This window comes from Pyxicephalus adspersus, chromosome Z, assembly GCF_032062135.1.
Source record: "Pyxicephalus adspersus chromosome Z, UCB_Pads_2.0, whole genome shotgun sequence".
Taxonomy (NCBI): Eukaryota; Metazoa; Chordata; class Amphibia; order Anura; family Pyxicephalidae; genus Pyxicephalus; species Pyxicephalus adspersus.
The window spans coordinates 16,633,137-16,659,962 of NC_092871.1; the positions used below are offsets into that span (position 1 = coordinate 16,633,137).

Consider the following 26,826-nt stretch of genomic DNA (forward strand, 5'->3'; position numbering starts at 1 on the left):
TTTAGTTTTTCTATTTAAGAGTAGTGTAGACATTCAAGTATAAGTATAGGCAAAACTAGTAGTCAAGTCTTAGTCATCATTTTTTTTTCAATAGATGTGGTTACAGACATCAATGCTTGTAAGATGTTGACGCATTTTGCACTTTAGTCCAGAATTTTGCAGACACTCATCCAGATTCCTCTGGAGTTGTCTATTTAGATTTATTCTATTGCTAAAGATACTTTAAGATAGGTCAGAAAACCTTCACTGCATTCTCATTTGTTTTTGTTAGACCCAATAGAATAAAACTTCCTATAATCCACTCTAATTTATAAAACAGTGAACCTTACATTCCCTAAAACATTTCCTTGTGGCAATCTTCCAGGTCCATGTGTTTCAATGGCAGGTATTGATTCCCACCAGGGAGTATCAGACTCCCTGCTTTATAAATACATTTCCTAAATTTTGAAAGTATAGCTTTTTTAAAAAAAATATTATAACTCAGTGGTCTATATTAGCAACAAAAATAATGTTTGAAACATTGTTTAGCACAAATAAATGTGTAAATGTTTGGTTTATATATAAACTGGGGGCACTGAGCTTTTTAATAAAAAAAAAACCAGTCAGTTTGCAACTGATGTGGCCTTGATGAACATTGGAAAACAAAGTTTGCCTATGCAAGTGAACTATGGGCTAGCTGATCTAACTCGGGCATTAATAATTTGTTGATACTCATGGCTGAACTTCAGTGTTTGAATATTGTTTGGGGGAAATTGTATTTCATTCGGCTTGTTTTATTCAAACTCTTAAAAACTGGGGAAGGTAGGCTACTATGGGAGGAACTGGGTGATCCAGCAAATGGATTCCTTAAAATTATATTGCTATTATTTAGTAAATGTTTTTAATGGAATGGGCCAGGTAAATCCATTCCTTGTTTGTAGGATCATCCAGGTTCTCCCAAGTATATCTTCTTCAGTCCTGGATAGCTTTAGTAAAACAGGCCCATTGACTAACCTGTGAATGTCTGACTAGATATGTATTGCCTTTAAATGTAACATAGATAATTAAATCATGCATGGGTACCAGCAGAGACCTTGTTTTATGGACAGTTGTACATGAATGTAAGAAGGAGTTATAACTAGCAATCTCTTCAGATTTAATTGGCAACTAGAAAAGTTGTTGGAAGAGCACGATTTATGTACTGGTCTGTGTTTTTTTTTTGTTGAATACAAAGGACCCTAGCAGATGGTGGTCCCGAGTCATGCTTTTCGGGCTCTGATAGTGGCTGGAACTTTGCTCTTGGCAGATACTGTTTATCTGAAGCAGCTGTAGATGTTGGCTGATTAGACACTTGGCAAAGTGTTCATGGTGGGTGGAGGGAGAGCTCATGCCTGTTTTGGTTGTTGGCAGTCTGTTGAAAAAATTGCCCTGACCTTGGGTCTGCCATTGGTAGTTGCCATGTGAATGAACTGCATGTGTTCTATATGCTTAGAATTCTGGTAGTTTTATGCGTAAGTGGTCTATTCTTCTTTTTTTCCCTTCAGTCTGGTGGCTCTGACCAAGAGCGCACAAAAAAGAAGAGACGTGGAGATCGTTATTCTGTACAGACTTCACTTATTGTGGCTACTCTAAAGAAGATGCTTCCAATTGGTCTAAACATGTGTTCCCCAACTGACCAGGAGCTCATAACTTTGGCCAAGACACGCTATGCTCTGGTGAGTATGGTGAGGGGTAGGTAAAATTTAGAAGGTATTCAACGTTTTACCAGATGTTAGTTAAGTTATAAGAGCAGGATATCCAAGTAGAAGCATTTCTATGCACGGGCAGACAGAACTGTAAACACATAAAATGGTGCAAGACTTCATCTGGACTTTGTTCAGTTCCTGGTCTCAGTTGAGTCTTTAGGCTGCCTTATTTCCCACACCTTCTTCACTCATAAATACATTTAAAGAATAGCCAATATCGTTGTACTAATGTTTTTTTGTTTAATAATTTATTTTAACAGAAAGACACAGATGAAGAAGTACGAGAATTCCTGAATAATAATCTCCATCTTCAGGGCAAGGTTAGTACTTTCTGACATGCAGTAGAAAACTTTGTAGTAGAACAGTTTTATACATATGTCATATCCAGTGCTGGTCTTCCAATGGTCATTGATCACAGGTGATGGTGTTGGTTCTAAGTTGACTCTTTGAAAATTTGTTTGGACATAATGTTGCTTCTTCATTGTACCTAGAGAACAGGTACTCTATCTCGTTATGCAGCTAAATTTTGTTTTTCTTTTCAGGTGGAAAATTCTTCAATGCGTTGGCAGATGGCGCTATATAATAAAATGTCAGGTAAAGCAGAAGACTCCAACAGTCCTGAGAAAATTGTGAAAAGGGTACAGGAGGTCTCTGCTGTCCTCTTTCATCTGGAACTAGTAAGTTCCTATTTAAAATCCTAAAATTCTATTGAGCTAATTCACCAAGGTAACCAATAGTAAACAAATAAAATTGACCTTTTGGGAGTCAGGTTGGTGTTTGATTACTTTTTATTGGTCTTCATTTCTTTTCAATTTGCACATGACTAAAAAGTATTAGTTGCACTTCAATATTAGTAAAAAGTACAATAGTAATATAATATATACCTTCATTAGATGCTTCTTTTATATGTACACAAAGTTCATCTTTAAGGAATCCTTATAGGCATTATTCATTGTTCAAATGTTTATCACCTTCAGTTGTCAATCTTTCTTTTCATCACCAGACTGAACACCCCTTTAAATCTAAAAAAGCTGTTTGGCATAAGCTTCTCTCCAAGCAACGTCGTCGTGCCGTTGTGGCCTGTTTTCGAATGACGCCCCTTTACAATTTGCCTAGGTAGGTAAAGAGGAACTGGATGTTTTGGCTTGCTGATATTTGGAGTTACCTCTAAGCAGGTGATTTGCATTTATTTTATCATCTAAGTAAAAAATTCTAGGTTTATTTATTATAACAGCCCCAAAACTCAAATCTCTGCAAGGTACGGTTTCCTAAAGTGGGGTTTATGGTAATCCCATGGATCTAAACAACAAAAACCTTTCCATCCAATTTAGCCAAAAATGCTGATGCTTTAATACAGTTGACAGAGAAGCTATCAAATGCATTTTTGTATGTGGTATGTCTTTTGTATGAAAATACCTTTTTTTGTTTAGGTTACTGCTGCTCATATTTTACTCTTGTTGTTTTGTGTGCAGAAACTTTTACTTAAGAGTTAACAGAATTATGGTTTTCTTCATAGGCATCGTGCATGTAATATGTTCTTGGAAAGTTATAAACAGAACTGGATTTTTACTGAAAACCATGACTTTGAGGACAGGATGATTGATGACTTGGCGGTAAGTAACCAATACAGAAAAGACCAGAGCTGCGCACAAGCAGTACATTTTTGTTACTAGGAATGATATATCTTGATCTTTTCCAATGACACTAGAATTATATGGGCGCTGTACACACAGAGCTGTTCAGTTCTATAGAGAGGGGAGGACAAGCTGGATATACCTCACTGTGTCCTCCTTTATTGTGTTGTGTAACAGGTGGCAGTGCTGAGCATGTAAAAAGCAAGTATGGCTGCCTCCTTTTGGGCTTATAAACAGTTACAAAAATAATAATAATTTCCTTAGTTTGGTTTTATGTTTAAAGTAAAACAATTTGCTTTAACTACTTGTACACTAAACTCTCCAGAAATCTGGAGAAACAGAAGAAGAAGAGGAGGAAGAAGAGGAGAAGAAACCAGACCCTCTACATCAACTCATCCTTCATTTCAGCAGAACAGCTCTGACAGAGAAAACGTAAGTGTGCCGAGATGCTGTAACCTATAACTCTGTGTGATTTAATTTAAATGAAACTTTCCTAATTTTGATCTTATTAAAAAATTATTTTCTCTGCAGTAAACTGGAAGAAGATTACTTATATATGGCATATGCTGATATCATGGCAAAAGTAAGTTGGCATAATTAAATTATTTGACATAATTAAAATTAATTTTTTTTCTTTTGTATAATATGAATTATATTTTGTTTATATTTAAAAGTAAAATATCCGCTCAGTAGTGCAGGTTTTTTTTTAGGTCAAAGAGATTTGTTTAGCATTGATTTAATAATCTTATAGAAACACTGCTTCTTTCCCCCCAGAGTTGTCATATTGAGGAAGAGGATGAAGCTCCCGAAGTTGAAGATGAGGAGGCTGAACTCACATTTGAGGTATGTTGTACCTTTATTATTTTGTTGTTTTTTCTTTTCTTCTTAAATTCATTCCATTCTGAGAAGCCACCACACCATTATAGTATACACATCATGGTTCAGTCCACTTACTCGTCCTTTCTTCCACCTTTTTCCAACACTTTTTGTAGCAGTATGTTTTTAAGGCCTTTCATGTCTGTATTTCTCCAAATTAATTTTTTGGGTGAATTCGTAATAATTTTTTTTAAAGCAATCTTGGTGCCAAATACAATTTGCACTAAAACTTTGTGGATGGAATATGAATATGTAACATTTGCAGGTATTGGCTCTCACAAAGTTCATGCTATTCCACCTGATGATGCAAGTACAAATATAAAAAGACAATGGGTCTGAGTTATTAAAGTTGTCCAAGACTGTAGAAGCTAGACTATCATGGGTGAGCTGGAGTGATTCAGCAAACCTAGAATGGATCTGGTTAAGGCTGAAACATTTTACAACTAGTGAATAACTAAAAGAAATTGTTTCAAGGTTTGCTGGATCATCCAGGTTCACCCATAATAGTCTCTCTTCCTCAGTCTAGGAGAGCTTTAAAAGATCAATCCCAATATAATTGTATTCACACTCTGGAGATGATACATGAACATTACCAATTGTGATGTTGGTGTAAAGTAAACAGACTCTCTCTGGAGACTCTGCTACAAGTTTGAGGTGGTCACGTAGTCAAGCACTGCAAACTTTAGATCATGCAATAAACAGACACCAAGTTTTGGGGGGCATTTCGCCCTTTCTTTTACGCTTGTGTTTTGGAAAGGTCTTCCTAAGATGATCATTGAGCTTTTAGCCCCAAGAGTAGGGCGAGAAACGACCTTTCCCCCATTCTCAAAACCTTCTACTTAATCCTCCTGTCCAGAATCTAGCCATTCTTCTTCATTTTACTTCCTTGTACTCTCTACATGTGTAACCTAGCTGTTGGCATCTATAGCTACTGACACATTGTTTACAAAGATGGGGGGTCTCTTGCCAAGTGGATCTTTTTAGTAGTGTGATTGTCTGTGATCAGAATAATCAAAAAGTTTACAGAGCAAGAAAACTGAATTCTTGGGAGGTGATAGCTAATGTGTTTGTCCAATGCCTGGCTCAGATTACCATAAATAACCAAATATACCAATATTTAATAAACATTACTTTTCTCAGTAACCATATACTGGTTGTCATTACAGGAGAAAGAAATGGAGAAACAGAAGCTATTGTACCAGCAGTCCCGTCTCCATAATCGTGGTGCTGCTGAGATGGTCTTGCAGATGATCAGTGCATGTAAAGGTTAGAAGTCACCTTAAACTCCCAAAATTGGATTGGCAAGGCATTTTATTTCTTAAAATCCATCAATTCTATTGTATGTTGTGCTGACTTGACATTCATCAATTGTTCATTTGGTCTTTCAGGGGAGACCGGAGCCATGGTCTCCTCCACACTCAAGTTAGGAATTTCCATTCTTAATGGAGGAAACAATCAGGTCCAGCAGGTCAGGAAAACTGAGCAAATGATGATAATCTAACAGATAAAGGAAATCTGTAATTAAGAAGTGATTTACATTAGTTTTTTTTTTTTTTATTTACCAAGTAACTATAAAATATTGCATTGAATATTTGCAGACAGCTGTTGGCTCTTCTTTAGAATTTTTCAAAGCTAGTTGAAACTGAACAGAAAAAAATGCATTTCTTTACAGAGCTGTATAGCAGGATCCCAAATTATGTTTACAGGTGAATGATAACAGCCCATTTTTTGTGCTTAGCTTAGCCAGAATCGAACAGAAGAGGAAACGCTAGTGCTGGGTTTTCTCTTTTAAAAAACTCAGAATTCTTTGCAGATTTCTCTCTGTAGCCCTAGCCAGAGAATGACCGCTTCCCTTTTAAGTCTGGTATGCACTCCGGTGTGGACCCACTGTGCCACTGACTGGGTGTGCTCCGTAGGGGTGTAACTAAGCCGCTACCTGGTCTTCACTAGAGCCTCTGATGGTGAGGATAGGCTTGGGCAGCAAGGTAGCTGCCAGGTGCCTCTCCAGAGCAACCCCCAGGTCAGTGGCAGTGACCAGAGAGGTCAGGGTACTCGGTGCAAGCACCCAGGGGCTTGCGTGGCCAAGAGGGTGATGGCAATCAGGCAAAGGTCCAAAAATGTAATCCGAGGTCAGGGTCAGGCGGCAAACAGGCAAAGTCCAAGGGTAAGAAACAAGGTCCGGTACACAGTAAAGCAAACAGAGGAACTACCTTTGCACTGGGAGTTACACAGGGTAAAACCTTGAGATTGCTCAGGCAACTTCCAGTAGTAGGAGGTGCCTTTAAATACCTGCAGAGATCCAGCCATAGGCTGTAGAAACAGAGGGCGTGTATGTGTTACTTCATAGATTTAAGAGAGACACACCCACGCCAGCTCAAACACCAGAGCAAGTCTCCAGCAGGAAGGAAACTCAGGCATGGAACACAGGTAGTGGCAAAAATGTAATCCGAGGTCAGGGTCAGGCGGCAAACAGGCAAAGTCCAAGGGTAAGAAACAAGGTCCGGTACACAGTAAAGCAAACAGAGGAACCACCTTTGCACTGGGAGTTACACAGGGTAAAACCTTGAGATTGCTCAGGCAACTTCCTGTAGTAGGAGGTGCCTTTAAATACCTGCAGAAATCCAGCCATAGGCTGTAGAAACAGAGGGCGTGTATGTGTTACCTCATAGATTTAAGAGAGATACACCCACGCCAGCTCAAACACCAGAGCAAGTCTCCAGCAGGAAGGAAACTCAGGCATGGAACACAGGTAGTGGGGTTACCTGAAAGATAGGACCCGGCGCCCGTGCCTGCAATTAGGAGCAGCGGCGCCGGCACGACCTGGAGGGCTAACAAAGTCTTTGTATGTTGGTATAATGACCGATTCCTTTTAGAGTATGTTTGTTGTTGATAATTTATAATCGCTCAGGTAAAATAAAAATTGATTTATTTTTTTGAATAGGAGATTTCATTGTTTGGCACCACATCCCCCTATTCACAATACTAATAAAAATAGAAAAAAAATAGAAAAAGAAATAAATTAAAAAAAAAATACTGTGTATCCTGGATTTCAGTGAGGCAAGGGCAATTTCTTTGGGTCTTTTTGTAGGATTCCTAGAAAGCTGAGGTTCCCACATCTTATGTAATCATTGCACTGGAGCATTTTCTCTTGATATTTGAAATCTTGAGATCACAGGAGGTGGCAAAAGTGATTTTCCCCGGGTATACAGAAATCTGTTATGGTGTAAGGTGAGCATTGATTACATGCTGCATTCCCCAAAGGGTAATGAAACGAGGCAGTCTTTGTATATGAAACTAAAGCCCACAAATGATAAGGTCTACTTTTTTCTTCTATGATTTCTTACAATTAACTGACTTGAACAATGTGCTACCTAAATGGGGCAACAAATCATACAGGTGTGTTCATTGCTGAGGTTAAGTTCTCTGACTAGCTGACTAGTTCTGACTACCTTTTTCTGCAGAAAATGCTGGATTATCTGAAGGACAAAAGGGAAGTTGGCTTTTTCCAGAGTGTGCAGGCCCTGATGCAGACTTGCAGGTATGTTGTATAGATTTATAGCCATATTCAGTCATATAAAAAGTATAGTAATCCATAATGTTCTTCAGCTCAAATATGTGAATATTGATAAGAAATGTTATTAGGATTGCTAGATATTGTACATACATGAAAACAGGCATAACACAAGTATGTACATTTTGTGTAATATTCCAAACCAGACTGACCTTTAAAAAGCACTATGATTAACTAATATTCTTCTCACTTATCTTTCCGTATGTATTACAGTGTTCTGGACCTGAATGCCTTTGAACGCCAGAATAAGGCAGAGGGACTTGGCATGGTGACAGAGGAGGGTACAAGTGAGTAATGTGTGCCATGAATCTAGCAATAAAGATTCACTGGTAACTAGTGTTAGTGTTCGAATTCGGTTTGTTCCTATATTCAACCAGAATATGGCTGTTCGAATTGGGATAGACCCAACCAGAAAAACACGGGATTCGAGTTTGCGAATTCGTGTGTAAAAATATGTGTAAAAAAAAAAAAAAAGTCTTTAATGGTAAAGTAATTTATTGAATGTGTGTGATTTGTGTAACTAAGTTTTATTTTTATTTTTTTTTACAGGTTATCCCACAATGACAGGATGATTCCCACGGCTACATTCATTCAAGAGCACAGCTGTGGGAATCCTCCTGTCAGTGTGGGATCCCCAGGCACTAGAGGTTAAATGAGGACAAGTCTCCCCATTCATTCACCTTTAGTGCTCTGTGATTTGCTGAGGAAAGGAAAATCCCAATGACGCTTGAGCTGTCATCAGGGTTTACCTTTCCTCAGCCAATCACAGAGCACTAGAGGTGATGAATGGGAAGACTTGTCACAGAATGATTCCCACCGCTGCATTCATTCATGAGCCCAGCCATGGGACTTCTGTGTTCTTGGATAGAGAATCTCTATCCAAGAACACATACTACAGTTACTACAGGTATGCTAGGGCTGCAAGAGCTGACAGCTGACAGCTCTGCTCCCCTGATTGCTCTTGCAGTTCTACACAGTCATGAAAATAACCCAAATTTTACCCCCCTATAGTCTTTAATGGTGGTCGATTTCCTTGAAAAAATTCGGGCTATTCGATTGAATAGCCGCCAAATCGAACACTGATATATTGGACCAACACTACTGGTAACATAACTTTAACCACCTTCACCTTTTTTTGGTCAAGATTGTAATTTCAAGATCTGGGTTTATCCATCAATGGATGGCTTCTCGTTGTAATGCTGCAGCAAATGGAGCATGGATTTTTCTACATTGAAGGTGGATGCTGAAATGTTGGATCACCCACTTATTTCCTCTGTCTTATGGACCACAGACAGGAAAGCATGATGGTTCAACCTCCACCACTGTGGAGGGGGGTTCTCTATCTTGGCTGTAGAGGGCAGGAAGGAAAATGGCATGTGGGGAGAACCACGTCTATAAGGAATATAGGATGTCAGACCTACCTATAAATTAAATATAAGTACTGTGAACTATTAAATAGTCTGTTACCAGATTCCATTACATTGCATTTTTATACATTATCATTTCGCACATGTCAATCTGTACACAGCTATTTATTATACACTGTAGAATTAATGCAAATGATGTCACTATCTACCAATCATGTTTCTTAAAAAAGAACGTCTAATATAGTCTGCTTTGATATAGGTATGGTTAATTTTTATTTTATTTTTATTTGCTTCACAAATATTCTTCCTAAAAGATTTGGTGTTTGTCATATATCAAGTGCCCCAGATTTCATAGTATTTGTTAAACAGATTTTTATAAAGTACATGACTTATGCATTCGTTATTCTTAAATTGAGTTCTATAAGGTACATAGCTTATGGTACTGTTATTTTTCTGGTGGAAGTGAATTTTCATTTATGAGGGTATGAACTTAGTTTCAATGTGCCATTATTTATAACTTGGTCTTTATGTATATCTGACTTGCATTTTCCCCCAACCCATTTCTTTCCTAATCCCATCACCTCTAAACACCCAAACAATAATTTGATCTATATGACAATTGTATTGTATCTTTCTCTTTCTTTTATGTTTTGGGAAGCGGGTGGGGACTGTTTTATTTTTGGCATCATCCAATTAATGTGTTTGATATAATGATATTCACGTTTTCCTTCCTGTTCCCTGACATGTGGTTGTGCCCCCCTCCTTTTCCTGCCTGCCTCTCTCATTCCCTGACCTACTTGGTACCCAGTCATCAACCGTGAACAGGGTAAATGTTCATTTAAACCTCACTTCACCAGTGCTTCTACTAACAGGTCACTATCCCCCTCCTCCTCTCTTCCTCAGCAGGCCATGGCCACCCCAACAAAAGGACCACTATGTTGATTTGTGCATAATATTACTGTAAATAGGGATTATTTACCCAATCTGTATAGTAGGCAGAGTAAGCCGATCCCTAGGACAGAGAGTGCTATCAACACAAAGTGGTGTAGTAACTCCCTTCCAATGAGTAAAAAGGTTGTGGTCACTTGTATATCACTTGACTATTGCTAATTTTGCATCCAATTGGCTGGTTTGATTGCTTTACCAATCAGTGATCATTTAGTATAAAAGATAGTTATACATATGATTTCAAAGGCAGTAATTCTAATATATATGATACTAGCAAGACTTTCCCTGGCATTTCCGTAATTATCATGTATTTCTCATGCATTTGCATCGTAGTATCAATTTCTAGACATGAATGATTGGACGTAGCCATGGTCAGCTCAGCAAATTCCATCACTACTAATTCCCTTTGCACTGTGATCCTCTTACTTTCCCAACTAATCATTTACTCCCTTCCTAGCAAAGCCTCAGGTGTAAGTGAATATATTAATATATTATGGTGACCTTACAGAAACCTGTAGATATGAGCTAACCCCAGTTATTGTATCTGAATGCAAAGGCTTCTATTTTCAGAAACAATGATTCTGCTGTCTGCTTTGCCTGGATTAAGGTCCATGCACTCCCTAGATTTTCATCACCTTCATCAGTTGTGATTGTTTAGGTGAAAATCTAATGTTAGTATGGGTCTCCCCCCCCCACCCCAGTGCCATTAAAGAGGTTGTTTGTGATCCGCCATATTGGATAATGGATGGCTATACTCTCCCCCTTTTTTTTTGTTAGCTGTGCATTGTTTTCCCTCTCCATAGAATAGAACAGGATGTTCAGTAGGAGGAAGAAGCAAAAATGCAGGACCGTTTAGCAAGCCTTACCAAGATAGCTTATGGGGAGGGTATACTTTGGCATTTAGCCTTGCATGTTAAAGGACCTTGTCCTAGGTATTTTCTGTAAGGTTACCTCTCTCTTCACCACCTACTGGCAACCTAACCACACAAGTTCAGTTTCTTCTGGTTTGTAGTGTGTTGAGTTTGGGAACTAACTAACTTTTCAATGAGTGATTTTCACCAAGCTTTATTATAACCCACAAACCTGCTGCTGTTTGTTCTTCTTTTGTCTATTTCACTGTTTCTTTTTTAAAGTCAATCTACGATTATCTTTGTATTCTCTCCTTTGTCTCTATCCTATCCATTTTAGTGTTCTTTTTACTTTCCTGTTAATTTTCTTTCATTCTTTTTTATTTCTTTGTGCTTATTTTTATTTTTCATGTGTCACACTATATCTGGTGTATTGTTTTTTTTCTTTCCTTTCTTCTCTCTTTCTCCAACCAGTTTTTTCACCAGATTTGTTTCTGATTTATTATGTTTTGCTCCTGTCTTTACTTATGTTACATTATGTCTGTTCCACCTCTAATTTTCACCTTTTTCTGTGATCAACGACACCAGGAGAGAAGGTGATGGCGGACGATGGGTTCACTCGAGATCTGTTCCGCTTCCTTCAACTGCTTTGTGAGGGGCATAATAATGGTATGAAATACAGGGATTTATACAGCCATACAGCATGCATGTTCAATAGGATGGTTGTAAATTGATTTAAAATATATTTGAGAGTTTGGAAGTGACTTAAATAGGACTCAAGAGTATATTTACAAGTCTCCATGCGTAACTTTCTGTTGTGTCACAATATACAACAATAGTGTAACAGTGTTAAAACACTGCCTGTGAGATCCAGTTAAGGACCATGCATAGAAAATAAAATGTGGAGAATAATATATCTGTTGCAGGCTGGCTCTGGAGTACATTCTTATAGACTTCCTAAAGCACTACATGGTAAAAACATGTGTATACTGCACTTTTAAAAATAGAGAGCCAAGAATAAATGGTAATTCATTGCACCAAGCCATGTAATGTGCATTGTGTTAACAAAAACGGTTTGACACAAAAAAATGTGGGTTAATGCAAAACACAATAGGGAACAGGCCCTAACTCCGATTTTATTTGTTACACCGATTTAGGTTTTTTGTGGCATTCCTCTCCTTAGCGTCTGTTCTGTGTGTTTTGTCCCAGAGGCAAATGTTCTCCCTCTTTTTTCTCATTAGCATTTACAATGGGTCAAAGACAGTACTAGTAAGTAATAGACAGAATTCTTCAGCAATTAGGCTTTAATATATATCAATTATACAACACTACTGTATCTTCAGGAAGCACAACATGTTCAGATTATGTGAAAAGTGACATAAAGAGCTCTATTTATAAAACAAAGAATCTGACAACCTTCAGACATTCACTGGTGGGAATCAATTACTGCCATTGAAACACATGGTCCTGGAAGATTTCCATGGGGGAATGTTTGAGGGCATGCCTGATTTCCCTGTTTTTTAATGAGCCCAATGTGTTCTGTTTACAGCTGAGCTTGTTCAGTGGCAGGTCTCTATTGCGGCATGGAGGTGATATCCTACATTATGTGGAGGAGCATTAGAGTTTTTTCTTTTGAAGTCACTGGGGCTGCAAGGATTCTTCAGGAATGGTTCTAGTCATTGGGACCCTGCTATCTGGGTTGTGGGAAGCATAGCAATGACAGATGATAGTCTTGCCGCAATATAGTTCTCATTGGGCTGTACCTAATGTAGCATGCTGTTCCTGTACAGATTTCCAGAACTACCTGCGTACACAGACTGGTAACACCACCACCATCAACATTATCATTTGTACAGTGGATTATCTGCTGCGTCTACAGGTAAATTCCAGCAGCCACATATACAATGCCATCTTACCATTTGTAAAATTCTTTCTAAAGCCCACTCATCTTTTGTTTATTTTATTCTTCTTCCCAACCTCAGGAATCCATCAGCGATTTTTATTGGTATTACTCTGGAAAGGACATCATTGATGAACAGGGCAAAAGAAACTTTTCCAAAGCCATGTCTGTAGCAAAGCAAGTGTTCAACAGCCTTACAGAGTATATTCAGGTAACAGGGGTTAAAGAGCCGACCATGCTGTCCCTACACTGACCTGCACTCAGCACCTGGGACTTGTTGCCACATTCTCATAGCTTTATGCTAAGCAGGAGCTCACTGTGGAGTAGGTCAAAATAATTGGGCAAGCACTTTTGACTACAATTGTACAAATTAACTTTGTTTTGTAAATTAAATTCTATTTTAGTAAAGTTTTTTTTTGCCCCTAGGGTCCATGCACAGGCAACCAGCAAAGTCTGGCCCACAGCCGTCTATGGGATGCAGTAGTGGGTTTCCTGCACGTCTTTGCTCATATGATGATGAAACTGGCCCAGGTATGCAATACTCCTGTCCTTTGTATTAAACTTTGTGCCGCTTTCCTATCTCGGGATAGCAGGGGTTTTTGCCTTCATATCATAAAAATTCAGTTACATTATTTTGCTGAAATATCTAGGCATAATAATGATCTGTTCTGCTAGTTTTAAAGTTCAAAAAACTGGCATTTACTGAAGTAAGGCCTAACCATGGCATTATTTTTGTGAATGAATGCTCCATAATATAGAGATGTGATGAATGAGTCTATATACAATGTACGAGTGTTGTTTTTTTTATAAGTAATAGTTAAATCTACCCCATTCTACCTTACTCAATCAAGAGTTTAAATACACAACATGTATGGAACATGGGAAAAAAGATAACGTACCTGAGAAGCACACCATCTTTGTTACAAGGCACCCTTGCACACATCAGATTCTCCAAGGGTGATTTGTTTTAACTCATCCTTGAATGTTATATGCATGCATAGAAAGGCCACATCTGAAAAATAGATTTAAAGGTTGATTTTCAAAGTGTAAGTGAAATTCTTTATTTTAAAAAAAAGATTTTGCTCTTTGGCAAAAGACCCATCAATGTCATGATACAGAGATGTACCACTCTTGCATCTTCCTGCAAATGGGCAAGGGGATACTGGCCTTGATTTCTGGTATGTGGTAGAATATGTAGTCTATTCATTTAACTATAAAATATTTCCACAAACTCTCCAAATATCTCCATGGAATTTCCCTGTTATGTCAGTAATAAGGTCTTGCCCTGGCTTAGAGGGAGGTTGCAAGGAGTGGAGATACTATTTTGTAGCACAAAGGTGCATTTGTTCTAAAAAGTAGAAATCCCATTAACAATTAACAATACAGCCAGTGCAAAGTCTCATGTATTCATTTACACTGCTAAAGGTTTTTTTTATGTAATTGAGAATGTTTGTGGTATACAGGCATTACTCTATACGTATATTTAAAAGTGTGTAAGTTCTACTTTATGGTATTTGTGCTCTTCAGAAAGTTAAAGCGTATCTATGCCTTGAACTTTTTCTTTGGGGCACATTTATAAATGCTATGGCTGATACTCTTTGTTGTACCAGCTATGGAATGATGAATCTGGTGCAGACCTATAGAGCTCAGTGTGCTCCCAAGTAGTTATTTTTGCTCTGTATTTGGAAGACAGTATGGTCATGTCAAAGTTACATAGCCAGCTCTCCTTCAATTATGGAGCTCTTTCTGCTTCATTTAGCAACAAGATCTCCTCCCAGTCATTACAAAGTGGGTGGAAGCAGTGTGCATAGTGAAGCAGGGTGTATAGGGAGTAGATAGAGATAACTGCTCTCCTTTATAAATGTGCACCTTTGTGTTGGATAGAATAGGAAATTGGTAAAACCATTGTCAGATTTGTATTGCTTGTACACTTGGCTGATGGAGGGTTTGATAGCCTTCACCATGGATTAATTGGCAGCTTCCCATCCTGAGTGGACCCTTTTTGGAGGTCTGTAAAAATCTAGAATCTTGTAGAGATCTAGAAATTTAGAAGGTAGCAGATAAGAAATGATAGAAGTGTCAATCCACTAGCCTAAACAGTCAGTAGGAGCTATCTTCAGCCATGATTCTCCTTTATTAGGGCTAAAATGTAGTTCCCCAAATTCACTTCCTTTGTTGACTGTAACATCTAATAAAGGCAATTCTAGATTTGTATTGCTGTCTGTGCAATTGATAGGATGATTTTTATCACTTCATTTGAAGAGAGAACAGGGAAGGAATATTTCTCGATAAATAACTTTGTTCATATTTCCTCACATGAGCCCTTAGTCAGTCGTCACTAGAGCAAGATTTCCACTTAACACTTGTTCAGTTGTCTACTATAAAATGTTACATTCCATCCCAACTGGTGACTAGGACAAATAAAGGGAGTGACTCTTTTTAGCAAAGGCAAAGCAATAAAAATCTTAACATGGGTTCCAACCCTTTCCTACTCTATACAAATCTAAACAAAAAGTTTGGCTAGAAATACACTTTAATACTCCTATGCGTGTGAATAACATGTGAGCTCTGCATGTAAGAGGAATGCGAGTGATGCTTGCAAATATAAGATTTGAGTTAATCTGATGAAAGTGTGTGTGTCTTATTATTTTGCAGCATGGGGTTCTCAGCCCTAAATAAGGATATTTGCTTGTATTTGGAGTGAAAGCTTAGTTCTCTGTTATGTATGAAGACCTTTATTACAAGTGTGTGTTGCCCATATCATTAGGCACTCTTGAGTTACAGATGAGGTTGATTCCCTTTTGTAACTCATTTTGGGTAGCAGTGTAATAAAGTTTGGTGTGGAGTGATTCTGAATAATACTTTTATTCTAATACATAACAGATGCCCCAAAATGGAGGACTACGAAATGGCGTAAGAATATTTCTCTGTAGCACGGCTGCGTTTCCTTATAGTGTCTGAGCTAGTCGTGCTCCCTGCCCTTCTCTGTGTCTGTCTCTCATTCTTCCTTTGTCTCTGTTTCCCAGACTCATTCATTCTGTCCCTATGATTTCATCTAGTGTCTTCATATGCTTTATATCCTCTTGTCGGAAAACTGCTAGTTAAAGTGTCAGTGTTTGAACCACAAACATAGGTGATTGTTTAGACCTCCAGGCCTTCATAGCCTATATTCAAATGCTGTGCCCTCTGCTGTGCCTGGACTCTAGATCAGCCATTCTCAACCAGGGTTCCATAGATCAGCCATTCTCAACCAGGGTTCCATAGATCAGCCATTCTCAACCAGGGTTCCATAGATCAGCCATTCTCAACCAGGGTTCCACAGATCAGCCATTCTCAACCAGGATTCCACAGATCAGCCATTCTCACCCAGGGTTCCATAGATCAGGCATTATAAACCAGGGGTCGTTGAACCGTGGCTGAATGACCTTCATTTGCTGGTGCCTGAATCTAGTTTCACTTGGCAGAGCCAGCAGCATAGTACCAATAAACTGTCTGCAAGAGGGGTAGTCTGACCACCACTGTAAGGAAGCATTTCCCCCACTGTCCACCAACTATTTTAGCAGGGTTTCCATAACACTTTAAATTATTTTTTCAGAGTTCCTCTAAGACTAAATAGTTTACAGGCCAAGGATTAGCTAGGAACTACTTTGGAAGGGGAGAAAGGCATAATCTAAGCATTTTGTTGGGTCATAATATATGTCATGACATAAGTCTTACTTGCCTTTAATGTTAAAGTACTCCAGTTAATCATTTACTCATGAATAAAAAGGGAACTGTCAGATGGATTAACTCTCCAATTTCTACCAAAAACTGAAACCCCATATCATTAATTTGGATGGTTTACCTTCAAACCTACACACATGGAACGTTTTTATGTTAAGAAAGATTTTTAAGTAAATGGACACAGCTGGTAAATATACATACATTATCTCTAGGATTCTAGGAAAGTCCTTCAAAAAATCCAGCTACAAAAATATGAATATTTTTGAATCTTAGGTCTTTACCTCGCTTACTCTTGGTCCTTGTAATAGGCTCAAGAGTCATTCCCAAACCATTATTAGGATATTAAATGATTTTCTTATGGTTAGAGTTCAGCCTGGTTCTCCTCAATGCCACCAGAAAACGTAACCCCCATCCAATACTTACCTAGCCTTATTTAGTTCAAGACATGCCCGTTGACTGTCTTTCATACCTTTGTCATTTTCTCTAAAATTTTCTTCCACTTTTTATCTCTTTCTCTCTCTTTCTCTCTCTCTTTCTCTCTCTCTTTCTCTCTCTCTCTCTCTCTTTCTCTCTCTCTCTCTAGCTCTCTGTTGAATTTCCCCTCTTATACCCATCTTCCCCCTTGTTTTGCCAGCAGCCGTGTGACAGTACGGAGCTGTGTGGGCATTGCCCGCTTTTTATGGGGTGATCTCATTGCTTTCTTTGTGAATTGTTTTTTTTTGACATTTGTCAGTCACGGGGGGAGGAAGGAAGAGGAGAGACAGAGTATCCCGGCCATGCCAGAAGTTTGGGTGCCCGTTAGTGAATCCCACTTATAATAGATTCACCCCGGGACTCTGAGGTGCAACCCAAATATTCATGTCTCAAGCACCTATACGCTGGCCAACAATAGAAACAGGTAAACATTTGAGGCCTTAACAGAACATACTGGCATTCTATACAGCCAGGGTATGAATGGGTCCCACAATGGTTAGTTACTGGATACCACATCTCTCTCCCTCTTTCTCCTCCCCTCTCATGATATCTGTCTGTCTGTTCCATGCAGCATCTTTTATTGTAGCATAATGTCTGGGGTGGAGAGGCAGGGAAAGAGAGGAGACTTTAAACTGCCTTCCTCACCCCTTCGTCCGTAACCTCTTCATCTCTGGTGTGCCTTTCGTCTCTCGTACTCCCAAAGGTGGGAAAAACCTTACTTACCTTTTAAAATGAGCTTATACAGCTTTTTAGTTTATTTAAGTATAGATAATAGGGAGGACAATAGACTTTGCAAATGAACATCTCATGGTCAGCATGCGATGGTTGGATAGCATTAGATTTCCAGTAGTCCACCACAAAATGTAGCTGTACTGGCAAAGCAATGTCTTGAAGACCCAAGAATAATCTTGGTTTTTCGGTTCAGAGAGAGGGCTCTTGTAACTTTTTTCTTACCTATGCCAAAATAGTAATGTACAGAGATGTACAAAACTACTGAACTGAAAGAATCTCATGGATATATTATTGATGGAGAACTGTTTGGGCAAATGTTTAGCTTTTTACAACTTACTCAGTTGTAAAGGGTTCAACAAAGCAGTGAAAGCAACACTAGACATCATAGCACCATAATAAATTATTTCATTTAGGTTAGAAAATTTGTAATTGGTTGCTTTGGATTGTTGTACTTGAAGTAAATCAATTGTCAAATGTCAATTTGTCGGGTTCAACTGATAGCCTATATTCTCCATTGGAAATACTTATCTTCTTCATACTCCCCTGCCAACCCATTGGCCAGCCAGAGACCTGAGAAATGACTGGTTCTTTCCAATATGGGAGCATTTGACTCTCTTCCTTTCTACCTGTAATACAATGTTGAGCAAGACTAAAACCTCTAACAAATAGCGTTGATAAAAGACCCATATTTCCATGTAAGCGAACAATGTTTACAATTTTTTTTTTTACTTTGGTAAGCAGAGTGAATGAAGTAAATATTTGTACTGGAGAAGGTGTACTATCAAAAGAACCTCTTGCTTTTTATTGAATAGACTGCATTCACTTTCAATAATCCCAATCTTTCAAAGAAGAATAAAATCATGGCAACTATTCCACTTATGAGATAGGGAGATCATTAAAAGTGATTGCCTTTTGTAACTGCCAGCCATAGGAAAATATTAATTATCAGATGTAATTAAGTAACTATTTCTGAATTGGAAACCTCTTTAAAATATTCTTTCAAAATTAACTTTTGCAATTACTAGCCAATTCCAACACATCAAAGAAATTGATCTAATGGTATTTTTCTTACTGGAGGTAGGGAGAAAAATGGTATTTAAAAAAGGCATAGAGAGTAATGACCATAGTGTTTATACGGTATGTTTATTGCATTTCTATGTATTTATTGCATACAAGGATCATTTCAAGAGTCGCTTCTACCCAGAGGTAAGATGGAGATTCACATGGTTACCAGTCATTGTTTTTTTTTTTTAAACTTTTCCAAATCTTTGTGTAACAAATTTGTGTTCTTGACAGCCAAGCTACACCATTTCCAACTGAATGTATTACATTAATATATATTTACAAAACTGTACAGTCAGTGCAAAGCTTTGCAGTCTTTGTCTGTTTAGTAGCCTAGAGGGGTATAGAGATGACACTAAGCCTATTTAACCATCTAACAGTATCTGAAGAAATTGCTTCCGGCACCATTACGCCAAAGCCATTAATTGTTTTATATTTCTTCATAATACATAGGCAAAATATGGCTACATTTGTCTCACAAATGTTAAAATTAAGTCTATACCCTCATATCTAATATGCCAAATGTCTACGTGGTTTTACTAGAAGATGGTTATCACTTCCAATCCGTCCTGGAGAGATGGCACGTAAGAATATCAGACTGGTAATCTGTGTTCACAGATTGTTGTGTTGCTTTGCCTTTCTTCCAGGACTCCAGTCAGATTGGGCTGCTGAAGGAATTGTTGGACCTGCAGAAGGACATGGTAGTCATGTTGCTCTCACTTTTGGAAGGTAAATATGCTTTACTATTATTAGCATTTAAATGCATTTACTGTATACTGAACTAAGATTTAATGTATTGCTTCCATCAGACAATTGGCTACAAATTTGAGTTAGTATATTTAAATTAAGTAGCAAATGTGTAGCACATAATTTATAGCTCTATAGGTGGATTTTTTTTAGACCAGGCCTAATAATGCCCAACTGCAACTACAACATTTTGATAGCAGTTTTAAATGTGTGGTAAATATAAGAGTAAGTATAATATCCTCCCGACCTTCTGTCCCTGTGGTCTATGGCAAAAGACTGAAAGAATAATGAACAGTTCTGTACATACAACATTGTTCTGTTCTATGGAGAAGAGAGGGGGAGAAATGAGGGAGCGGCACCCTGCTGCTCTCACCTTTCTTCACTTTTATTGTGGTTGCTTTTCCTCTCTCGTTCATGAATCCATCAGGACTGATCCATGAACAACATTGGGTGACCTCTGTATCCGACTGTCCAACTCTTCGTATCGGGTGAGAATATTTTGACGTGTAGCCTAGACACGTAATGTAAGAAATCAGGTTTATGGGACAGGAAAACGCAGACAACAATGCAACCCTAAAGCATGTTTTGGCTGCAGCTGCACAGCTTTGGTGATAGTTAGATTAGGGGTTACATATAAGACCCTCACATTTATCAGATGGAGATATCTGTAAGCGTTCTAAAATTTAGCAGACCGCTGCTGGCCTAAGAAGATTTTCCAACACTGAAAATAGATGGCGGAACATTTCCCCACAAGTCTGACAGTGCCGCTTTTTAAGTAATATTTTTTTATGGAAGTTGTATACTTGCCAAATAGGCTCCATGAATGAAATCTATTGAATAATTCAACTGGACTGTTCATATTTTTTTAAGCTTAACAGGTAGAATATTACTGGTTTTGTCAAACCTCAAACAAAACAATCAGTATAAAAGTTCATATAACAGAAACATTCTTTCCATTCATCTAGGTAATGTGGTCAATGGAACAATAGCCCGTCAGATGGTGGACATGCTTGTAGAGTCTTCAAGCAATGTAGAAATGATCCTTAAATTTTTTGATATGTTCCTCAAGCTGAAGGATATAGTGGCTTCGGATGCTTTTAGGTACTGAAAACTAATGTTGCATCTTTTTCATTCTCAAAATAAATATATCGAGTGACATACTAGTATTTATAATATACATTATTATTTTATGCAGAGATTACGTCACAGATCCTCGAGGTCTCATATCTAAAAAAGATTTTCAGAAAGCAATGGACAGCCAAAAGCAATACACACCATCTGAGATCCAGTTCCTGCTATCCTGCTCTGAAGCCGATGAGAATGAAATGATAAATTTTGAAGAGTTTGCCAACCGCTTCCAAGAACCAGCTAAAGATATTGGTTTTAATGTGGCAGTTTTACTAACCAACTTATCGGAGCATGTTCCACATGACACAAGACTTCATAGTTTCCTGGAGCTAGCAGATTGTATAATAAACTATTTTAAACCCTATCTAGGCAAAATAGAAATTATGGGAGCAGGCAAGAGAATAGAACGTATCTACTTTGAGATCAGCGAGACCAATAAAACACAATGGGAGATGCCTCAGGTTAAAGAATCCAAGCGTCAGTTCATCTTTGATGTGGTAAATGAAGGTGGTGAGTCCGAGAAGATGGAGCTCTTTGTCAATTTCTGCGAGGACACCATCTTTGAGATGCAGATAGCTTCACAGATTTCTGAAACTGAAGAAGAAAAGGCTGACGATGACGATGAAGAGGATGTAGGAGAAGGAGCTGGAGAAGGGGAGGAAGCTGAGAATGGGTCTTCTCCTCCTGAAGCTTCATCTGCTTTTGTAGAATTTATGAACAATGTTGTAAACTTCTTTAAGATGTTCACCTACAGGAACCTCAGGAGACAGTATCGAAAGGTGATTACTAACTAACTGTAATTCCAGTGACTCAATCAAGTTTTTTGCAAAAGATAAACTTACATTTATTCATAGAACACAACAATGGCTAGAGGGTTCCTGTTGATGTCTTGACATGTAGTGTAATTTTATGAAACGCAACAAAAGCACAAACTACAGTTCCTATCTAATGTTGCCAGAACATTCAGTGTATATACATTACCATATTTTTTTGGCAAGCCAACATTATGTACCCACTATGACAGAATAATAAAAAGCAAGTAGAGCTTTACATCAGGGCTTCACGTAAAGCAATATGGAAAAAGGCCTTATAGTAGTGTGGAACTATTTAGCAGTAAATGCCATTTGATGCATAATTCAGTCTTTAGTAGCATTTAATAAAAAAATTAGGATAACAGTAATGTTTATATACTGTAGATTAGGCAATTTACTGACAAGTGTGAGACAACATACCACATATGTGTTAGGGGGGAGACAAGTCAAAGTGTAGTTCCTGATACCTTACATTTTTTAACCTCATCCTCATTTTTAACATCTACTTTGGGACATCAGTAAAATATCTTTTACTAATAGTTTCAAAGGTATAATTAAATCCTAGGTAGGTTTTTGAATGTAGGTTTTTGTCTTACCCAGAGGCAAAAGTCATGTAAATAGCTCTCAGACTGTCTCAGATTTATAATTATTACCCCCACACAGAAGAAGTAGGAGCGACCCTAAAAGTAAAGCATATTACAGGATCAATGTGTGAAGACATAACAAAATATTAATATAGGCGAAAAATATGTTTGTATATTAGAAATTCAAAATTGGTAAATGGAAGTAGTTAGAAAATATACTATATTTATATGTGTAAAAATGCATTCTTAATTTTCTGCAGATCAAGAAGATGACAATAAAGGAAATGGTCATGGCTATTGTCTCCTTTCTCTGGACCTTTTTAATTGGAACCCTTCACTTCATCTACAGTGTCTGCAAAGGCATCTTCTTCTTGATTTGGCACACGTTGTTTGGAGGCAGCCTGGTAGAAGGAGCCCAGAAATTAACTGTGACTGAACTCTTAGCCAGTATGCCCGATCCAACACAGGACGAAGTCCATGGCGATGGTCTTCCTGTGGTGGTGAGTGACGAATTACCTGAAGCTGGTGACGTGACGGACTTTATTGACATAGGTAAAGAAGAAGTGCAAGAAGAGGGGGCAGAAATATTCGGACTGGAGCTGAAGAAAGATGGTGGACATTATAGGCTAAGTGCCCCGGATGCTCCTGGCGGCTTGGGTGATATGGGAGACACCACTCCTGTGGAACCACCAACTCCAGAGGGATCACCTATCTTGAAAAGGAAATTTGGTGTAAGTATATTAAGGGAAATGTGTGATCTTCAGATTAATATACAGCTTCTGTGTAAACAAGACATATTCTTTTAATATAGGTAGTATGAACTGGTAAATGGTAGAAGTTTGTGTAGTGGAAATGTTGGAAATGCTTGTAATTTCTCTCAGGATGATGAAATACCAGAACACTTGGATGGATCCCAGCCACCACAGCCAACAGAAGAAGAACCAGCACCTGAACCAGAGCCAGAACCAGAACCAGAGCCAGAGCCAGAAAAAGCAGAGTAAGTAGAAGTTTATGAGCTCTTGATAACTTTAACCTCTACTTCAAAGTCCTTAAAATAGTTTCACCTGCAAGACTGGAGGATTGTACTGTCCATAATATTATACATATCAATGTGCATCAGTGCTGTAGTGATTTTAAAATACACCAATGGCAGGAACTATCAGAATGAATGAGCCATCAACTATTCATTTTGTTTTCCATCTAGCAGTGGAAAAGTGCATGTTGGTGGGGCAGATACAGTGGGCCTGTTTTAATAAAGCTCCCCAAGACTGGAGAGGATACACTTTTGGTGAAGCTGGGAGACACAGCAAAACTGAAATGCATCTTTTCCAGGGCTGAAAACATTTGCTAAATAATAGCAATGACTTTTAAGAAATCCATTCCAGGTCTGCTGGATCAACCAGTTTCACTGATGAAAGTGTATCCTTTCCAGTCTTGGAGAGCTTTAAGAAATCAGATTAAGTGAGCACAAATTCCGCACGTAATTCAACTGCTTGACTCACAATTTAGTTTTTTTTGTATTTGGGGCAGACATGCACTGGGGGAATTTGTTGCCTAGGATAAATCAGGATTTCTGGAGTATTTGCTTTTCCTCTCAAAGGAAACCCTGACTGGAAGACGTAAGCATCCATTGGTGATGTGCTCCTCCAGGAAGCAATTAGACTAATAATGTCAAAGTAAAGTCTGGATCCCTTTTTGCATACTTATGTTATGTTAGTCACTCAAGTAGACTGAACTGGTATGCCAAAACAGAAAATGTGGATTTTCAGAAGAAACTGTGTGCATTGACAGCCCCCATACTTCCTCAGTTCTAGTTCTAGTTTTTTTTAACCACAATGGGGTTAACCCTAAGATGATCTTGCTTCATTTTATTATTTGCTGTTAATTTGTCCAGGTTTGGGTACTCGGGGTAATGGAGTAGTTTGAATTTTGTTATATATCACATTAAAAATGCACCATTTAAACTTCTGCTCCTGAGTCAGACAAAACAGTTTTATAATTTGGTAGGTATCGTGATTTTGTATGTTGATTAGTATAGTGTAATAAAAATTGTATACAAAGTAAGTAACTATAAGAATAAAAAGTAATAAATAAGAATATTATATAGTGATTATTTTATCAATAACTTTTTTAATTGCAATTTGTTAATTTTAAAAGTTGGTAGGATGCTTACATGCCTGCCTAATGTAACTGGCCAAAGAAAACATTACTCACTATTATCATTTTTAGTTTGGAGAATGGGGAAAAGGGTGAAGCTGCAGGGGAAGAAGAAGAATCTCCAGCTCCTGAGGCTCCAGAAGAACCACCTGCTGAGTCCTTCAAGAAAAAAGCCCCTCCAAAGGAGAAGAAAGCAGAAGCTGGAGGAGGAGGTTTTGAGTTCTGGAATGAGCTGGAGATCCAAAGGACAAAATTTTTGGTCAGTTTTTAAAACCTCCTATAAATGATTCTCCATCTTGCATCAATGACAGTTGTTTCTTTTAATATTGCTAACATCCTTTATATTCTGTAATTACAATGTTTATGTGTTTCCATGCAGAATTATCTCTCAAGGAATTTTTATAATCTGCGTTTCCTGGCACTGTTCCTGGCCTTTGCTATCAACTTTATTTTGCTTTTCTACAAGGTGAGTACTTTTACTGGAATATTTTTTCTGTATATAGTTGAGGTTGCAAATTTTTTCTTTTAGTTAATTCTAGGCTACTCTTAAGGTAGGTCTCTTTTGAGAGTCCCTTTTGGATCTGACTTAATTAATGTTCAGGAGCATGGTGGCTCATGGGTTAGCACTCTGGCATTTGTTGCACTGGGTCCCAGGTTTGAATCTTGGCCTAGAACACTATCTTCGTGAAGTTTACAGGTTCTTCCTGTGTTTGTGTGGGTTTCCTCTGGATACTCCAGTTTCCTCCCTCATTCAAAAAAAAAAAAAAAAAAAGTTAGTTTAATTGGCTTTCCCCCAAAATTGATCTTAGACTATGATAATGACATATGACTATGGTAGGAACATTAGATTGTGAGCCCCTTTGAGGGACAACTAGTGACATTACTATGGACTATGTAAAGTGCTGCGTATGTAAATACTGGATAATTATAATAATTATTATTATGGTAACACATTTGAGGATAGAATGTGCATTGTCCTTTTTAGAACCAAAAATCAATGTGTTTTATGAACACAACTATCGTACTGCCTTTTAGTGCTAGATCAAAACATACAATCTCGAGGGCGTGGCTACAATATGGCGTAGTGAGGACGTGCTTGCTCGGGGCATCATCCTGCTTGTGAGTATATTGATATCCAAAAGAGTCTCGTGGCAATACAAAGATCATTGCTGTGACTCTGAAGGCAGGCTAATATTTGTTAAAGGTCCCATAGATTCTAAGCCTGTAAGACTAGCCAGGTTATATGCCCCTAATAGCCTTTATTCAAACGGGGCTTAGCAAATTATCTGAGTTTTCAGAGGGAATGCTTGTTCTGGGTGTGAACCTTCATGTCTCTTTGGACCAATCCTCCGGCACATCCAGCAGTGGAAGAAATATCCCCCTAACTAAGAAGCTTCGTAAGTTGCTTCACAAACATCAATTATGTGATATCTGGCGGATTCATTGCGATTTCACTTATTACTCTACTTTGCACCGGGTTTATACCCGGATTGACATGCTGTTAGTCCTTCATACTGACTTATCTAAATTCAAGAGCTCCGGAACAAATAGCATTTCACTCGGACTCACACATCTCAATCGGACCATGCACCCATCAAATTAGACCTATTTCAGACTTACCTGGAGGAAATAAATTTTGTCGCTTAAACGAGAGCCTACTAGCGGACTCCTTGATACTTGCTGATCCAACTACACACCTTGCGTTCTAATTCTGTTCGTATTTGCATGCAAAAAGCATTACCTTTTTTTTGCATGGAAATTTTTTTTCATTGTAGGCTTTAATTCTTGGGCATAACTCACCGAAATATGCCCATTATTTAAAATATAATAAAATATAAATTATTAATAATCAAATAATAAAATTTAATAATAAACTTTAAATAAACAAAAATCTGTTAAAAAAATAGTGAAACATATAATATATCTGTACAGAAGCATGTATAATATATATACATTTTATATAGATTTCTTTGTATTGGACTCAATACAGCTATTTTGTATTGAATCCAATACAAAATTATTTAAATTTCCCACTGCTCCTCCTGCGCATGCACCAACATCACTGGGAAACCCCGGAGGTCGTTTCTGCAGATTGCGCCTGGGGATCAGAAAAGGAGGATGACGTGTCCCCAGGACCTGCAGGGACCAGCAGGATGCCAGGGGACACCGACTGAGCAAGGTAAGTGGGTTTTTTTAATAAGTTTTAAGCGACTCCGAGTGTGACTCGAGATTACCGTAAAATCCAGCAATAAGCATGACAGACATACTAAATGTGACTCCAAGTGATTCATTAACTCAAGTCAGTCTATAAGCAGAATGTATCTGTAGATACTCTACTGAAGTTACAACAGGCTAGAGAACAGCTGTTAAACTCTAAAAACTCTACACTAAAACCAAAGCTATTTTGAATAAATGCCGTAGGTTATTTTTTGAATTCCGCAATAAAAGCAGCAGAGTCCAGCTAATGCTCTACGCAAGCAGAGAGCCAGAATGTATGTACCCAAGGTTGCAGACGGTGAGGGCCATGGGCTATATCCCT

The 26,826-nt window shown here is 38.1% G+C and overlaps 1 protein-coding gene across 5 annotated transcripts in view; it reads left to right on the forward strand.

Annotated features, from left to right (window-relative positions):
- RYR1 (ryanodine receptor 1) overlaps positions 1 to 26,826 on the forward strand; it is a 125,277-nt gene that overhangs the window by 85,139 nt on the left and 13,312 nt on the right. For 2 of the 5 annotated variants that reach the window (XM_072429323.1, XM_072429324.1), the window contains 26 exons: positions 1,524 to 1,694; positions 1,985 to 2,044; positions 2,267 to 2,401; positions 2,728 to 2,840; positions 3,241 to 3,337; positions 3,684 to 3,790; positions 3,890 to 3,941; positions 4,133 to 4,201; positions 5,401 to 5,500; positions 5,623 to 5,702; positions 7,696 to 7,772; positions 8,019 to 8,092; positions 9,981 to 9,998; positions 11,557 to 11,637; positions 12,759 to 12,847; positions 12,951 to 13,079; positions 13,295 to 13,399; positions 15,752 to 15,781; positions 18,974 to 19,003; positions 19,507 to 19,588; positions 20,572 to 20,707; positions 20,802 to 21,513; positions 22,391 to 22,861; positions 23,012 to 23,127; positions 24,360 to 24,546; positions 24,667 to 24,753. In XM_072429323.1, the coding sequence (XP_072285424.1) occupies positions 1,524 to 1,694; positions 1,985 to 2,044; positions 2,267 to 2,401; positions 2,728 to 2,840; positions 3,241 to 3,337; positions 3,684 to 3,790; positions 3,890 to 3,941; positions 4,133 to 4,201; positions 5,401 to 5,500; positions 5,623 to 5,702; positions 7,696 to 7,772; positions 8,019 to 8,092; positions 9,981 to 9,998; positions 11,557 to 11,637; positions 12,759 to 12,847; positions 12,951 to 13,079; positions 13,295 to 13,399; positions 15,752 to 15,781; positions 18,974 to 19,003; positions 19,507 to 19,588; positions 20,572 to 20,707; positions 20,802 to 21,513; positions 22,391 to 22,861; positions 23,012 to 23,127; positions 24,360 to 24,546; positions 24,667 to 24,753 (3,408 nt within the window). The remainder of the gene's footprint in view (positions 1 to 1,523; positions 1,695 to 1,984; positions 2,045 to 2,266; positions 2,402 to 2,727; positions 2,841 to 3,240; positions 3,338 to 3,683; positions 3,791 to 3,889; positions 3,942 to 4,132; positions 4,202 to 5,400; positions 5,501 to 5,622; positions 5,703 to 7,695; positions 7,773 to 8,018; positions 8,093 to 9,980; positions 9,999 to 11,556; positions 11,638 to 12,758; positions 12,848 to 12,950; positions 13,080 to 13,294; positions 13,400 to 15,751; positions 15,782 to 18,973; positions 19,004 to 19,506; positions 19,589 to 20,571; positions 20,708 to 20,801; positions 21,514 to 22,390; positions 22,862 to 23,011; positions 23,128 to 24,359; positions 24,547 to 24,666; positions 24,754 to 26,826) is intronic. The other 3 variants (XM_072429327.1, XM_072429328.1, XM_072429326.1) reach the window with 2 other exon arrangements.